This window comes from Neopsephotus bourkii, unplaced genomic scaffold, assembly GCF_033783945.1.
Source record: "Neopsephotus bourkii isolate Nb327-2 ecotype Australia unplaced genomic scaffold, CSIRO-AGI_Nbou_v1 NB_1760, whole genome shotgun sequence".
NCBI classification, from domain to species: domain Eukaryota; kingdom Metazoa; phylum Chordata; class Aves; order Psittaciformes; family Psittacidae; genus Neopsephotus; species Neopsephotus bourkii.
Genome location: NW_026902234.1, coordinates 6,249,646 through 6,266,623, shown reverse-complemented (window position 1 = coordinate 6,266,623; position 16,978 = coordinate 6,249,646). Strand labels below are relative to the sequence as shown.

The 16,978-nt window shown below is 38.0% G+C and overlaps 1 protein-coding gene across 1 annotated transcript in view; it reads right to left on the bottom strand.

The window, feature by feature from the left end:
* The window catches only part of LOC133225493 (opsin-3-like), a 79,478-nt gene that overhangs the window by 42,236 nt on the left and 20,264 nt on the right, over positions 1-16,978 (bottom strand). The window contains exon 2 of the mRNA XM_061377941.1: positions 12,895-13,220. Coding sequence (XP_061233925.1) covers positions 12,895-13,220 — 326 coding nt within the window. The remainder of the gene's footprint in view (positions 1-12,894; positions 13,221-16,978) is intronic.

The window sequence follows — 16,978 nt, the reverse complement described above, 5'->3', positions numbered from 1 at the left end:
CGGAAAAGATGAAAGACTTGGTGTGACACAGTCAGTTCATGCTCACTCATGAAAGTATACAAGGAAATTCAGAGCTAACACCCTGCTTTTGAAACATTATCTATATACGCAGATAATTCAGTAGGACTGTATATGGACCAGGCTGCTTTCCAGCTTGGACCATATAATAATTTTGGACTCTGTGATTTTAACTTAATTTTCAAGTAAGTGTCTCTTCCTTGGCTTCTCATTCAAAAAAGAAAATAAATAAAAAATCTTTTTGGTTCCAAATTTCTTTTTCTTTTCCCTTATAGGCTTAAATGAAAAAAGTGATTATGTTTAGAATCACAAATACAGCTAATTATCATTATAAATAGCTGTTTGCTATGATTTAACCTGGAAGGTGAGGGAAACCAGTGCATCTCATCACCTGGCAATGCCTTTATTTGCTTGTATGGAGAGTTTGATGCATAGACTGTCCAGGTGGATTTTTAGCATATCACAGCTCATAAAAACCTCTAGTTTTTCATAGCAGCTATTTTAGCTTAATGAGCTAAAAGACTTTTTTCCTTGTATTTCCTAGAAATTCCTCTTTACATGTACAAGTATTTCACATGCACCAGAATGAAGGACTAGGAGCTACTCTGAAATGTAGCACCACAACTGAAAAGTGATAATGTTTGAACACTGGTTTCTAAGCATGTTTCTTGCACTGTTTAATCTGTCCTTGAAAGCCACTTCTGTAGCTCTGATAGTACTTGTTACCCTTTTTTTCTGCCTTTTCTGTTTCTCTCATGTTCTTTTTAAATAGATGACCAGAATTCCTTGCAATATTCATAGAATCCCTGAATGATTTGGGTTGGAAAGGATCTTAGGATCATTGAGTTCCAACCCCCCTGCCATAGGCAGAGACACCTTTCACTAGACCAGATAAATTCGAGCTTATACAATGGTAGAACAACACTGGGGATGTTTTTCTCAATCTCTTTCCTAGTACTTTCTAACATCTTCCTTATTGTTTTCATTTTCCTGAACAAAGAATTGAATTTTTCATTAAATTACTCAAGCTGACTCCATGATCCTTTTGAAGAGTGATACCTGAGAACCCTTCATCATATATGTACATGTACTTATGATACATCACTAATAATTTCACCTCAACTGCCCTCATAGGCCTTGCAAACTCTGTTCTTCTCCTCCAGCATTACCACGCTTGAGTTTCTATATCCCTGAACATGGCAAGTGGTCCGATCCTTGTTTTCACTCTTTTAATCTGCAGACTGATAATACTCCCAATTGCAAAACATGTCCTTTATCTTCCAATGAAGTAGAATAATAACTTAATAATTACTACTATATTTTTTTCCAGCCTAATTTTGTTCTAGATATCCTTTTTCAATTTTTTTTTTTTTTTGACAATTACATCCAGGAAAAGCAACAGCGGTATTTCAAATGATTCTCTAGATTACCTTCCAAATCCAATTTCAAAGATCCCAACATATCTGGGACAGTTAGCACCGAGACACAGGCTATTCTACCAATGATTCACTATAAGGCCAGACTCCTTCAAGTCAGTATTTCCTAAATATGGATATTCAGCTAGTTTTTGAGCAATGCTTTCATTTCTGAGTTTTGTAACAGAAGAATCCTTCAGACTACAATGAGTAAGTAGGGATGGATATAGTTAAGAGTCAGTACAAAGCCTGTCCAATGTGAATTTGATCACCTCAAAAGGTAAAAGGATGATGTAGTCTTATAAAATTCCACCATTCTTCTGGAAAGACCAAAACTAATCGAGCAATACCTGCACCTCCCTAAGGAAAGGTCAAAGTAAAAAGTATACTGAGTTAACAAGATGATTCAGCAGGCTGGAATCGTATTTCTTTTGACTTGACATTTAGACTGAATTAACAACCTGAACTTACTCAGCAAGCAATGGAGCTCAAAGCAAATCCATTTAGTTTTATATTGAGAAATCCAAAATGTGCCAGGCTGACATGACTAAGCGCCTACTGAGCCTTGACCATCCTGGAGCACAGAAGCATGAGCAGGGCAGAATAGCTTTCTCACTACTGAAGAGTGAAAGAAAACACGCAAAAAGAAAAGGCTCCCAAGAGTAGCATGCAATTAACAAAAGGCCAAGGGCAGATTGCCAACCACAGTTACACATTTCCTTCATGAAGAGCTTAAAGACTGATGCAGAAAGAGCAGGTTGAAATTATGTAAAAGTCAGTTCTTTCAACTTGACATTTAGACTGAACTAATATCCTAAACTAGATCAGCAAGTGAGATAAAATTATCAAGTATGGTCTTCAATGGTTTTTAGCAAGTGCTTGCAAGCCATACCAATAGAGAAACTAAAAAGCCATATTCAAGGTGAGTGAACCTTCCCAGAGATAGGTGTTTTTAAAGGTCCAGTTCCTACTAAAGGCATCAGAGCAGCATGGAGTGCTATTGGTGTTTGACTAGCAATAGCTAGTGGCAATACTCATTCTATTTTCCGTGCAAGGCAATGGTTTGTATACAGTGTTTTATAGACTTATAACAAACCGTTAAGCATATTCAATGCTAATAGGAATAAGAAAATACATATATGTCAGTGTTTGCCAGGTAGGGAAAGCTACAATCATCACAGGAGTGTTTGCTCAATTATTTTTCTAATTTTTAATTTAGGCTCAGGATATGTATGAATTTCTTTCTTTTCTAATTCTGTGCAGGATGGTTTTATTTACGCTTTGTTTATAGTCAATCTTTAAAAGGCCAGACATACGTAGCAAGATCTCAGCTAAATGGAAATTTCTCTTTCCACGTGCTCGGGGCAGCTCCAGGTGAAGTGCTACATTACCAGATAAAATGGATGTTGCAGTCTGATGAAACACTAAAATGCTTTGCATATTCTGCCTTGTATATTATTAGAAATACAACAGTCCAATATTACAGAGATCCCCTTAGTAAACACCTTACATGCGTTTTCTTATCCGAAAAGCCATTTAGTTGACAAAACTCCCATTTGAATTTAGATTACCATCCTTAAATACAGCAGAAGGTATGGAATATACCCTAAAGGCAGCCCTAGCACATAGTCAGCTGTGATAGAACTACCTGCTTAGCAGATGTCAGCCATACTACTGAAAGTCAAATAATTATTCATTCACTGTAAGCTTAGATGACTCCACCTCAAGCCAAGATGTTTTAAGATGCATATAGGATCATACAATCATAGAACAGTTAGGGCTGGAAAGGACCTTAACGTCATCTAGTTCCAACTCCCCTGCCATGGGCAAGGACACACTAAACCATGCCACCCAAGACTCCATTCAACCTGACCTTGAACACCGACATGGATGGAGCATTCACAACTTCCCTGGGCAACCCATTCCAGTGTCTCACCACCTTCACATTAAAGAACTTCTTCCTTATATCCAACCTAAACTTCCCCCATTGAAGTCTGAACCTGTTACTGCTTGTCCTGTCACTACAGTCCCTAATGAAGAGTCCCTCCACAGCATCCCTATAGGCTCCCTTCAGATACTGGAAGTCTGCTCTGAGGTCTCCATGCAGCCTTCTCTCCAGGTTGAACAGCCCCAACTTTCTCAGCCTATCTTCATACGGGAGGTGCTCCAGTCCCCTGATCCTCCTTGTGGCCCTCCTCTGGACTTGTTCCTATAGCTCCATGTCCTTTCTTGTTAAGGACACCAGAACTGCACACAATACTCCAAGTGAGGTCTCACAAGCACAGAGTAGAGGGGCAGGATCATCTCCTTTGATCTGCTGGTCGAATGCTCTGAGCATTTATTATAGGTGCTGGCAACTGTCTGGGTGTGTTGGGATGGATTAATGCCCCCATCCCCCAACACATCTAGTTTAAAGACTCCTTGACCAGTCTAGCAAGCCTCTACCAAAACTGCTCTTTCCCTTTTTTATCATCAGAATTTTATTATCAAATTGATGTCTCTCTAGTTTAGAGACAAGGATGTTGTGTGGGACAGTGTTGAACGCTATGCACAAGTCCAGGTGGATGCCATCAATTGCTTTGCCCCTACCCATCAGTGCTGTAGTCCCATCATAGAAGGCCACCAAATTGGTCAGGCAGGATTTCCCCTTAGTGAAGCCATGCTGGCTGTCACCAAGCACCTTGTTGATTTTCATGTGCTTTCCAGGAGGATCTACTCCAAGATTTTGCCAGGCACAGAGGTGAGATTGACTGGTCTGTAATTCCCCAGGTCATCCATTTTCCCCTTCTTGAAAATGGGGGTTATATTTTCCTTTTTCCAGTCGTCAGGAACTTCACCTGACTGCCATGATTTTTCAAATATGATGGACAGTGGCTTAACAACTTCATTCACCAGCTCCTTCAGGACCCGCAGATGGATTTCATCAGGTCCCATGGACTTGTGTATATTCCAAGTTCTTAAGATGGTCTCGAACCCAATCCTCTCCTGCAGTGGGCCTAGGGTCTTCATTCTCAGTCCCTGCATTTATGTTCCACAACTTGGGTGGTGTGGTCAGAGCATTTGCCAGTGAAGACTGAGGCAAAGAATTGCTCGCATAGCTCACCTCTGCTATATAAATCAGGGTATAGCATATCAGCTCTTAGCTCCACACTAGAAGAGCTCACAACTCCACTGAACTGGAATCAGCCCTCATCTCATTTTAGACACTCTGATATAGGCAAATAAAGAAAATATGAACTACTATATTTGAGCACCACAGGTGCGCTACATAAGGTCCAGGGAATGCTCAAGGCCCAACTGAATATCTGTGTAGTATGGATGTAGGGAGCATGTACCATCTGCTTCAAGGCCAAGGAAGGTTCCTGACCATGTAGAAATGTGTCAGTACTGAGTACACAGACTCACCTGCATGCTCTTGTGTGCAGAGCCACACAAGCACACAATCACAAAAAAAATAAATCATTCTGCTTCTAGAGGTGTGTGATTTGAAAGAGTGATCTGCCCACTTCACATAAATGTTAAGTATTAAAGTATATACTGTGAAGACAATAATCTTGCATCACTACCAAAATTTTGTACTTATTCTCATTTAATCCATTATATTTATACATAGGTTTGCTTCCACTGAAAATAAATGCAGGTTTCATAAAGGAAGCATACATGTGCCATTTAAGTCTAACTCTTTAGCAGGGTACAATATTCATCATACAAGAAAAAAAAAAAAGACATAGTAGGCTATAAAAATATTAAAGTACTGGTAGCTGTTGAGCAAAATGGGTATTACAAGTAGGTGAGGCCACCTTAGCTTCAGTCATGTTAAGCTGAAGCTACAGGACCAGAAAAAATTTGACATACAAGACAGAGATGAACTGGGCATTCCCACTTTTTGTTTGTGAATAAAATAGCTTTAGAGCAAAGTAGTTAGGGAATCTGTTTTTTACCTTATTTTAACTGAGGTAAAAAAAGTAAGATCAATCTTGTAACTTTATATAATTTGACACATTTCTATTATTAAGATAATTAAAGCCCGAGAGCTCAACTCAATTCCCCTGGTCATAAACCTTGAATTCACTTTTATGCAGAGGTTCTCATGCAGATATGCAAGTTATTCAACTGAGCTAGCAAAAAAATTCTACCTAGCCAATAGGATTTGAAGATAATGAAACAATTGATTAGAAACTTTGAAACAATGTTTGATTTAGATTTTTACCTTTCTCCTTTTACGTGCTTTTGATTTTCAGTTTGTAAGTGCATTATCATCATTTGCATCTTTTTATATCCCTGTAGCATGTGTATTTGTCATGTCATACTGGCATGTCATTGTTCTTCACTACATGATTAAATTCTCAGATAAAATTCTTTCCCTTTATCCCTGCCTCAGGCACTGTATTTTAACGTCTGAGGATGCTCTACCGTGGAAGGCAGACTAAATCAAAGAACTAATGAATGGTTACAGCTATATGGGACTAATGTGGAAGTGGAATAAGGATAGAAAAAGTCAAAGCAAACATCCATCATGACCCTCTCTTCTCCACCAGGAAAAAGTAGAACTACAGTTTGGATTGTGGCTGAAAGCTTCACTATATACATCGTGGTTTATGTGCAGTGAACCAAGGCTCTGATTTCCCACTTGGACAGCTCTGGCTAGGGAGTGGCATAAAGACTCTCACACAATGGCACAGTTAATGTGGGGGTCAAAGACATAGTGGTACATGTAGGACAATTTATTTTGCTTCAAATCTTCTGCCAGAGATTCTGCTTGAGGTCACACATTGATTTCTTAAGTGGAGTTAAACTACAGGAGAGTAAGTGTGGTTCAGTTCTCAGCGCTGAAGCATAAGTGCACAAAAACATATTCTTTACCCTGCAGAACATCCTTCCACACATTTAACCTTTCCAGTTTTATAACTGGTGAGCAAACAAAAAATCTTATACTTTTGCCTACTGGGAAAAAACTTCATTAAATCACCCCCTGAACAGAGGCATCGTGAGTGCTTTGTATTGATGTACACCATTTACTGTAAACAAAAAACTCATGAGACCGCAGCTCATTCTTTAGGGGCATAATGCATCCAGAGATTGATGCATCAGAACTTAACTTCTATTAGCTTGTTATTAAAGATTGTAACAGGCTTATTTCCTCCCTAGTTTATCTAAAGAATGAAAAATGTCAAGCCCAATGAAATCCTATTTTCTGACCAGCCATTAACTTGATTTACGATGAATTTGTACAGTGCGTGATTTACACCAACATTGTATCACTGCTTCTCTGCAAAATACAAACTATTAACTAATGATTTACATTTATGCAAGCATAGGGGAAAGAACATCAGTCTTTTCTGGCTGTTTCCCTTCTAACATGCTCAGACCTCAAAAAATGACTCACCTGGTCACATGTTTCAACAGTCAGTCAACACAAAGAACAACTCTGAATGAACATACCTGTCACCCATGACTTAGACATGTGTCTATACAAGACCTGACAGCTGCTGAAGTCTCTAAACACTGGACTTTTACATTGGACTGACTTGCCATACCTTCACTCTCTTAAAAGCTGACATGGCGAACTTACAAACATTGCAGCTGTACACAAAGAAAAAATGTTAGCTATCCCCTTTGTTTCTCAGGGTTTCGCATTTTTCTCCACTGTTACAGAAGACACTGAAATTTATGCCCTTGCAACAGCCTTCTTCAATAAGAACTGGTATTAATGCAGCACACAAAAGTGCTGTTTATGAAAGTGCAAACAAGTATTTGTAAGGACCTCACTAAATGAATGCCAAAATTCAGTGTTAAAATGCTACAGATTTTGTTTCAAAAGTTATGTTATACTCAAATTTTATATTATGACCTGGCACTAAATAACAATGACACAATTACTATATCTTTATGGCAAGGTTTAAAAAGGAAAGGCAAAGTTATTTATCATTCTTCCTCTATACAACCAGAAGTTAGGAGAGAAAGTATAGATAAAGGCCCAAGGGGAGGAAATAAAGTTCATGAACACAGAGTAAAAAAAAAACATGAGTTTAGCTGTCTGTCCAAGCACATTCACAGTTAGGATCAAGCATACTCAAAGCTAAGTAAAATCCCACAGGATTTAATCATATTTGAAAGGGATGAGCTACAGGAACCAAAGGACCAGGTCTACATCATCTTCACCTGAATTACATTTCTTAGGACTTCATTGTTTCAATAAATAATGAGAAAGATTTTGAGCTTTGTTTCTAAAAGAAGGCCTGCAATACAAATCTGGTTTTATTTAGGGCTTTTAGAAGATAAGAGTTAATGGTACGTAATTGCTTTATCAATCCTCTCAACAGAAGTCATAAATTCGGTGCCATCAAAGATAGTTTCAGAAAATCAAACTTCTCTATAACTAGACATATGAAGCATATGAAAGAATAACGGAGCAATTATTACTTTTCCATCTTACTCTTTGTATTATGTGAAGATAAATTATTTTCAGTTGAAATCATTGTGCATTCTGCCCTAATGTGCTGTCTTCCAACAAAAAATCATTTCCAAATGAGCTGGAGAACTGGAAACAGGGGGGATCCTTCTACTTTATAATCCTTTCCTGAGTTCCTTAATGAACAATGATGCAATAATTGGTTTTATGGATATTTTTAAATGTTCCAAATAATGCAGACATAAAATAGGATTAAGGAATTTTAAGTCATAAAAATCTCTGTCTTCTTTCTTTTTTCTCTCAGACTTTCTTTGGAGGCACAGGAGACTTCAAAATCACCACTGCTGTTTATATCCAGTGATTTTTAAAAAATACTAGAGTCAGAATCTCATCACACAGAATTCAAAATTAGTTTCTTCAGGTTTATAATTGAGTCACAATTTCACTCTGGGCAATACTTTTTACATAAGAGACAGAAGCATTTTTCCCCCACTAAAGTTGGTACTTTGAAGTCTGGAAGAGGAGTAAGAAAGAGAGGACCAGGCAGCTCTCCACAATGTAGCCTTAACTGTCTTCATTCCTCTACAAGTTGACAAGACTCAGAAAGGTCAGGGCATGGGACAAAAAAAGATGATCTGGTTCTCTTGTGACATGTAGAAGTCAGAAATCATGTGTCACTTTTCAAAAGAAACAACAAAAGCTATTGCAAAGGGAAATAGTCTGGTAATTCCACTACCTGAACCTACATTTTGGTCACAAATTAAGCTAGCAGTTTATGAGGAATTAAGCAACAATAGGTGCACCACAGGGTGGAGGACAAGGCATATCGGTAAGGCCAACTTCTTCAATGGTTTTTCTTTTTTTTTTTTTTTTTTCTGTCAAAAACATGAAGTCAGACTAGAACTCAGGTAATGACATGAAAGAATGTAGTAAGCGCTTTTCATCCCTACTTTTTCCTTGCTGTTCTCAAGTAAAAAGAAAAACCCACATACAGTAGAACTATCAGGTCAAGGCACACATCCATATACTCCAGAATCCCATGATACAGCCCACTTTAACACAGAATCTGTTGCACTCAGCAAGTCAGATGTGTATTACACCATGTGTTGAAGTCTTTGTGCTCTGCTTACAGTCCTTTTTACTGTTAACAATGTCCTAGCTACAGTCCATAAAGAAATGCCGAGCTTTGTTCAGGCACAGCTTTTGACAAAGGAAGACTGGCAGGAGACAAGCCAAGACACGAGGTTCCACAAAATCAATCTGAAATATTACCCTGAAACAACGTTCTGGGACTCTTCTTGCCCTTTGGCAAGGTTTCTATATGCAAGTGGGAGATAATGCAGACTGAAGAGATATATCCCTTTTACAAGTTTTACTAATTCTTATTAGGCTGGTTCATGAGTTCTCTGGGCTCCACAGTGAAAGATTTTAATCATATTGTGCCTTCTGTGCTACAGTCATCGCAATGCTAATCTCTGTAATTCCACATTTGGGAGCCCACTTTTCAAAAGTGTAAACAACTGATACTGCCTTTACAAAGAACATTTTTCCACGAGGGAATGCAATGGTAGAGTTATAGGGAAGCATCATAAACCAAAAACTGGGGAAAAAAAAACCAACAAACAACTAATTGCACTATGAGTAATAAACCATTTTCAATTTCCTTCCCTTGTTCTGTAGAATGTGCACTAATAAAATATATGTAAGTAATATTTTGTGAGGGAGCAAACTTTGACCCTTTCTACTTACAGGTATCAGACACTTTAAAGGAAAACCAAGAACAAAGTGAATTTCTGCATCTGCAGGAATGGAAGAACAGGTTTCTTAAAATAACAAGATCAGCAAGAGTGAAAATATAGACCCAGAGGGAAGAAAAGTCTAATAAAATATTTGCGTTTCTCCATGTCATAAAAACTGACGCACTACCAGATTCCCTAACAACTCCTGAAACCAGATTTTTTTCTTCAGCTTTCCATTTTGAACATTATTTTGCTTAGCATCTCTGAAACGTTTCACTATTCAGAGTTAATATTTCCCTCCTGTGAGTGAATTACATAAGGATAGCAGCAAAGACTACCCGCAGAACCAAACTCAACCATCCACATAAAGCCATTCTGGAAAATAAACCCATACCTTTAAAGAAAAAAACCTGTCCAATTCCTAAAGGTCTTCAAGCTTGATAAATGGCAAGAGCTCCGAGATGATAGTTCAGTCATGTTGTAATACTGTTTAATGGCATTTGTTGTCAACATTATTTATACAAGGATGCTATTGACTTGTAATTCCTTGAAAACACAACCTTTTACAAAACCCATATTACTGAAATCCTTGAGACTTTTACTATTACACAGATTGCAGATGACTTCATAGGATCTATTAATGCTCCAAGTGACAGGATGCTACAGCAATTGACTAAATTTAGAGAAGAAAAAGAGAAAAGCAGATATATAATTGAGTTCCTGCAATAAGAAAATGCAGGCACTGTGCCAGATCTTGCATTAACTATCCCAAATCTACTAAGATATTTCTTCCACCGCAATTAATTTATATTGCACTATTAATAATGGCATAACTCCTGCACTCTTGATCTCAGGGTGCAATACCATTAACGCTACAGTTGTCTAACATAAAAATTTACACACATTTTGAAAAATTATGAAATGTATATTTCAGAAAATTTACCAAGCAGTTGAAGCTGGAATAATGCGCTTACTATGTTTGCAATGCTCCCACATTTCTTCTAATATGTAACATAAAGGGTCAGAGGACTTTAATCTATGAGGACAGAATATTGCAAGATAATGAATTTTTTGCCCACACCAGAAAGTAACAGCATTAAAATAGATGCAGTAATCCTCTTTTTTGTATTACTATCTGCTTTTTGTAGTTTTATGTAAGAATTACTATATTTTTATTTGTATTCGCGCATCCCTTCCTTAGAAACATGACATACTTTAACATTTCATAATCTATCCCATTTATTACAGAATAGTTAGAAGACCTCAGAAGAGGAAAAAGTCTGTATTTCAGTGACTGTATTATGATATGTTCTTTATAAATTTATACATAGGCCACAAGAGATTTATGAAGTGCAAGATTTCAAGATTATGGTACTGAAGACAGTTTCTGGTACATCACAGAAAGCTGAGGACTGATGAATTTTCTGACTGAGATTCTTTTTTGCTGAAACTTATCAAGAAAGTCTTTTGCAAACACCAGGAAAACATTAGAAGGTTTGTGTAAAAAGTTAGGTTTTAGCTGTTCTAGACTTCACAAATTCTCAGGCAGCTGTTATGACCTGTAGTCATAACAACTTGAGAGGGGAGATATGATCTAATCCTCACTGGATTTCCTCTGCATTTAACATGCATTAGTTTCCCGCTTTTCCAGAAGATTATGCAAGATCGGGTTTAGCTCTTTTTCACTTCCACCACTTACAAAATTTCTCAAACCCTATAACCTCAGCATCCCAGAGGCTTCCAGATCACTCCGGAAAGCACATGGAGGATGGAGAAGACAGGATTGTGGAAAATGATATTCCTTCTCCTATTTTTTTCGCCCAGGCAGTTGATTAATCAGCCACCCTAGTCTTCCACCCAGTTGTTCTGGGTTAAACCACAACACAAGTCTACCCAGTCTTCATATCTAAATACAAAATGGCTATAGATTGCGCATATCTTTCCTATGATACTTTGCTCCCTCAGCATGTTTGCCACAACTTTGAGACCCATTAGGCAGATTGGTGCAATTACTACTACATTTAAAATAACAATTAAAAAAAAAGTGAATAAACACAAGTCTACATTTAGAACTAGAAGCTAAAGAACATGCCACAAGAGCTTCACCCATACAAATATTTGCATGTGGTGTGATGGATGTTGCCAGGAAAAGCAGTGAGGGCTGAAGGAAAGAAGAGACAAAAGTTTAATAAAGTTGAATCTTCTGCATGTTTCTAGTAGCACATGTTCCAAGATGCTGCTCTTTTCTTTAAGGTGATGGCAAAGGATACTGCTGCCCAGGGACCAGATATGGTCTTCAACTTCAGTTTAATGGCTTACTGGATGGAATTTTTTATCCATATTACTATTGCACAGCATTAAGAGGATTACGAATGTGTGATTCATCAAAGGGATTTTACTGCTTCCCTCAGTACTCAACCAGGAAAAGATTTCCCATTTGGGCTTTAAGTGTTTTGAAAGTTTTGACAAATCATGCAAAACGCACAACCTTAATTCCTTATGACTAATCAAAAGTAAACTACATCCACTTTAATTCTGTATGAGAGCCTCTGTTCAGGGATTTACTGCCTTTTTTTTTTCCCATTTAACACCTTTAGCTAATTAATCTGAACATTTAAGAGAATTGCTTTTTAGAGATCACCTCTACACTCATTCCTTTCTTATTATTCACCATTAAATCATTTCATTACTGCCCCAAGAGTATTCAAACTTCACAATACCACACCCCCGTCAAGGTCTTTTGGAACATTCATTTTGGAATATCTGCAGTGAACCTTAAACCAGTCAGAGAAACTGTCGCTGTAGTAGCAGTAGTATTTAAGCAAACTTTTAAATATGGCCTAGAATTACAGGGAGAAGCTGATCCTTAGGATAACTCTGCAAATTGCAGTAGAATTGCATTACAGTAAAGTTAGGAGTCCACAGATTAAGAGCAGAAATGATTAAAATGTCATCATCCAAAACCAGGAAGAAATGTTTTCATGGATGCCTTATTCATAGGCAGGTAAACATGTACTGGCTTCTATAGAAATGCAACCTTCACCCAGATATGCTGGTTTTCCTAGAACCCTGTATTTCCAAACCACAAAATAAGTACCTATATGGATGTTCATCTGGTGGCTCTTACTGGATCTTCAGGAGAACCATAAAGCGTGGTGAAGACCTCCTGTCCCTTTCTTGAGGCTGTGGCCTTTATAATTTCATTATGATTTCTTGTTTTGCTATCATCAATATTTCTAAATTTGATAGAGGGGAAATGCAACATACACCTCAAAACAGTTTGCACTATCATTAACACTCAGCTGCTTACCTGTTTAACAGTGTAAAGGAGGCGACCATAGCAGTACATCATGACCATCACAGGGATGACCAAGCAGAATATGAAGAGACAGATGATATAGGATGTGGACTTTGCTGACTCCGAGGACCAGCGTACTGAACAGCTTGTACCTGCACCTTCTACGCCATAACTGCTCCAACCAATCAGAGGGGGCACAGTCCAGACCAGGGAGTAAATCCATGAACCACCAACTGCCAGCAATGCCTTCTGGTAGTCAGCGCTGCGCTTGTTGCACAGGGTGAGTGTGCTGTAGCGTTCGTAGGACAGGACAGCCAGGGAGATCAGGGACACAATGCCTGCAACGAATCAAGCAATATAAATGCTTACTTTCGTTATTCATTATTTCATGTGGCATCCATCTTAAACCCTAAGGAATTAGATGCTTTTCTGGTTATTACATATTTGAAGCAAAAGTAAAAACTATTTCCATTATTCTGTATGCTTAAATCCTCGCAGGACTTGGTTGCTCTATCCCTTGTGTCAAATTCTGTGTAACTTGCATTTACCTTATACTGGATGATTTTTGTACTTCAGACTTTTAAAAGCAGGTTCTCAGATTTAGCTGGATTTCTATTATCCAAGGGAAATCCATTTTCACATGAACTAATAAAATGTTGAAAGATTCCCTTGCTAAGAAATATTTAATTTTTAACATCTGTAAGCATTTTCAAATATTGCATTGACTTTTATACATGCAAAAAGCTTTCAATTCAAGATTGGGAATCCCAAAATGAAAGAAGGTTTTGCACTTCTGCCCCATCAGCTGGATATATCTTTAGTTCTCACCACTCAGATATGGAAACAACAAACAACCCTTGTCATGACTGTGATACAGCAGGCCATAACTTTGTTTATATGTGCACCATATAATCAAGTTTAAAAGTAATTCAAGTTAAAATTGAGCCCTTGCTGCCAGACCAGTTATATCTTCCAATCGAAGATTTAAAAATCTGGTTAGTAGGACATTTCTACTCTCTTCCAAGATTTGAGGTCCTGACTCCCTCTACAAGTCTTCCAACAAATCTGTTAACAGAAAAGGTGATCTTCAGAGGAATTCATAGCTGTACTCCATTTTTTCCTCATTTAACTGTCAGCGTTTCTTGTAGTTCCTTCCTAGGCATAGAATAGAGGTGATAGCACTAGGCTATCCTGTACCCAGGCAAAACACCCCACATAAAGGGCACATGAGAGGATTCTCCCCAGGCACAGCATTTTACTTCTCTCCCCTACAATTCAGTGACTCCTTTCCTATTAGCTGGATGCAGGCGCATTCCTGTCACCCTGACAGCAATTTACAGTTACTCTGTGCAGAGCTGGTTATGGCAAAGGATCCAGGGGGAATGAAAGTACTGCTTGCTGCAGTAGGATGCCTTATTTCTCAGGGGAAGAGAAGGCAAAAGGGTGTGAGGAGAAGGCAGCTCCTGATGAAGAAAACATCTTTCTTGTTATAAAAGCACACTAAATTATTTTCTGTATATTACAGGGAAGTCAGACTTTAAAAGTAGATACACTTAAGAGCTGTAAAATGACACAGCTCCACTAAATGCAACTGAGTTACACAGTTTAAGAGCCTAACTTAAAAGCTTTTTGAAAGCTAGACTATTTTAGAGGCAGAATAGACTTTCTGATTATCCATCTAGTCTGATTTCCTACATTACATAGCTTTGAAAGCCCATTTCTGTAATTCCTGCATTAAACACATATGTCAATATAGGAATAAAATAAATAAAATGAAATGAAATGAAATATAAAATAAAATAGCAGGTTCTGAACTACAGACTCAGGAACAAAGAATCTACTGTTCTCTTCTTGCTTCCAGCCCATACTTGTTTATCTTCACTTTCTGAGCATTGCCACTTTCCATGCTTTTACGTGCTCAACTAAAGAGCTTCTCACTATCAAAAGCTTTTAGCTTATGTAGGTACCTACAGCAAAATTCCAGATTTTATATTTTAAACTTAGGTCTCGATATTTCTGCATTTTAGATGAGCTGTCATGCACTAATAGAAAAACAGTCTTGGCAACAAGAAATCTCTCCCCTCCCAGCTGAGTGCTCTATAGCAACCCTGTATTATTCTTGCTCCACCTCTGATGGCAACAGAGGGGATAATGTCCCTATTTTGAGGAGATAGCAGGTGAGATGTACCTTCAGGCTAAGAATATCCTTCAGTCCTGCAGGTACAGTGTTGCCTAGAAAACCCAAATAGGGTGGTCAAACTTCTCTAGCTCAGAGCCCTGTGTTCTGGGTGGCTGCTTTAGCCATTGGGCTCCCACCTCAAGTCTGAGCAATGCTTGCTCAACCCTGCAGCTGTGCTGCTGGGCAGCAGCTTCTTATGGTGTGTCTTATCACAATTTACAGCATTGTTTACACTTCCTCATATTTTTGCCTGTTGGCCAATAGACGCTCAGCTTTTCTCACACTGGTATTTATGATGGACAGCTTTATGAAGTGGATCTGAAGATAACTACCCGTGAATGCAAGATTGTTCGTTTTGAGACAAAGAAAAAGCCTCTTTAACTGACATAAAATTAATACCTAGTTATTAAATTAGGATCACGCTGATGCCAGTAAAGAATAAATCAAATATTAGCAATCAGACAAAACCACAAAAGTTGCCTTTAGATTGTAGCAAATCATTTTTCTTCTGTATACAGAAGAAAAAGGAGACTCTTAATTACACATCTTGGCAGGAGCCACTTCATCTTTATTCACCTTTTATTACTGTGTTCCACTGAAATGACGCAAACTACATTTTTCTCTGGAGGACAATAACTGTGACATATGGAATCCCAGGCCACAAAAGTTTAGGGAGAAAAAAAAAAATCAATATTTTTCGTTTTGTCACAGTAAGACTTCAAGATCTGTACTATACCTGAACTTCTTAATAGCACTGAAATTAACACTACCGTGCTTTGAGTTCTAATGATTTCAAGACAACAAGGGAAAAAGAAAGCACTGAGAAGGCAGCCTATAAGAGGTATTAGAATAATTCAGTGTTCTTATGTACTTAAAATTATATAAGCCCAGCTAACTTTTAAGAAAAATTACAATATTTGGAAAGAATGAAACCAGTACTTTGAAAGACAAAAAAAAAAAAGGCTGCAGTGAAGAGCCAAAACAAAAACAGAAATTAAACAAGTAGCTTCTTCCTCACAGTGAGATGCATTCCATGGTATTGGCTGCAAGTATTAAAAACACCTGTTACCCAGGTGAGGAAGAACCTGAAACAACAGGGGCCATGACAACCCTCTCTGTCTGCTCTGTGTGACTTAGTGCAGTGTACACAAACTTGGGACCCTCTGTACCCCAACACTGCAGCTCTACCCAACCAAGGGTCTTTCATCTTAACACAGAAATCAAGAGTAGACAAAACCAAAACAGAACATCGATCAAGAAACAACTCTGTTCCAATACCATGGCAGGTTTTCAGCTCCAATGTCACCATTTGCTAATACCCTTAGCTTTTTAATTTTAAAAAGTGGGGTTTTGGTTTTGGGGTTTTTTAAAACTCACTCTCATTTGATGCATTGCAGCAAATAGGCAGGCCTAATTTGCTGGACTGAAACAACATTATCTCCTAACAAAGGCAAAACCTGGTTTTGTATTCAGTATTTAGACACTGGATGAAAGTTAAAAACAGGGATCAGGTGTGTAACAGTTAGTGAATGAGCTGCCAACAAAAACCTGATTATTGCCTTGTTCTTTACATGCTTTTCAATATCACTCAGTATGACCTTCTCCATAATTTTTCCAGATACTGAGGTTAGACTAACAGGTCTAACCTTTCACCCTTTCAGTCTGCCTTCACCCTTCTTGTAATCCAGTTTAGATAAAGCAGAATACAGCTTCTCACTTTTCATTGTGCCTCCCATTTTTGTGTATCAGACCCATGTCATATGCATTTAACTGCTGTGGTCTTTGCCAGAAATCCTGCAGCTATCTGTATTCTATTTCATACCCTATCTATTGCAGTCATAAGAATTTGTGAGAATCTCAGCTTTAAAATAAAAAGCAATTAAAAACTTTAGACTTATGGCAGAGGAAAAGATTTGA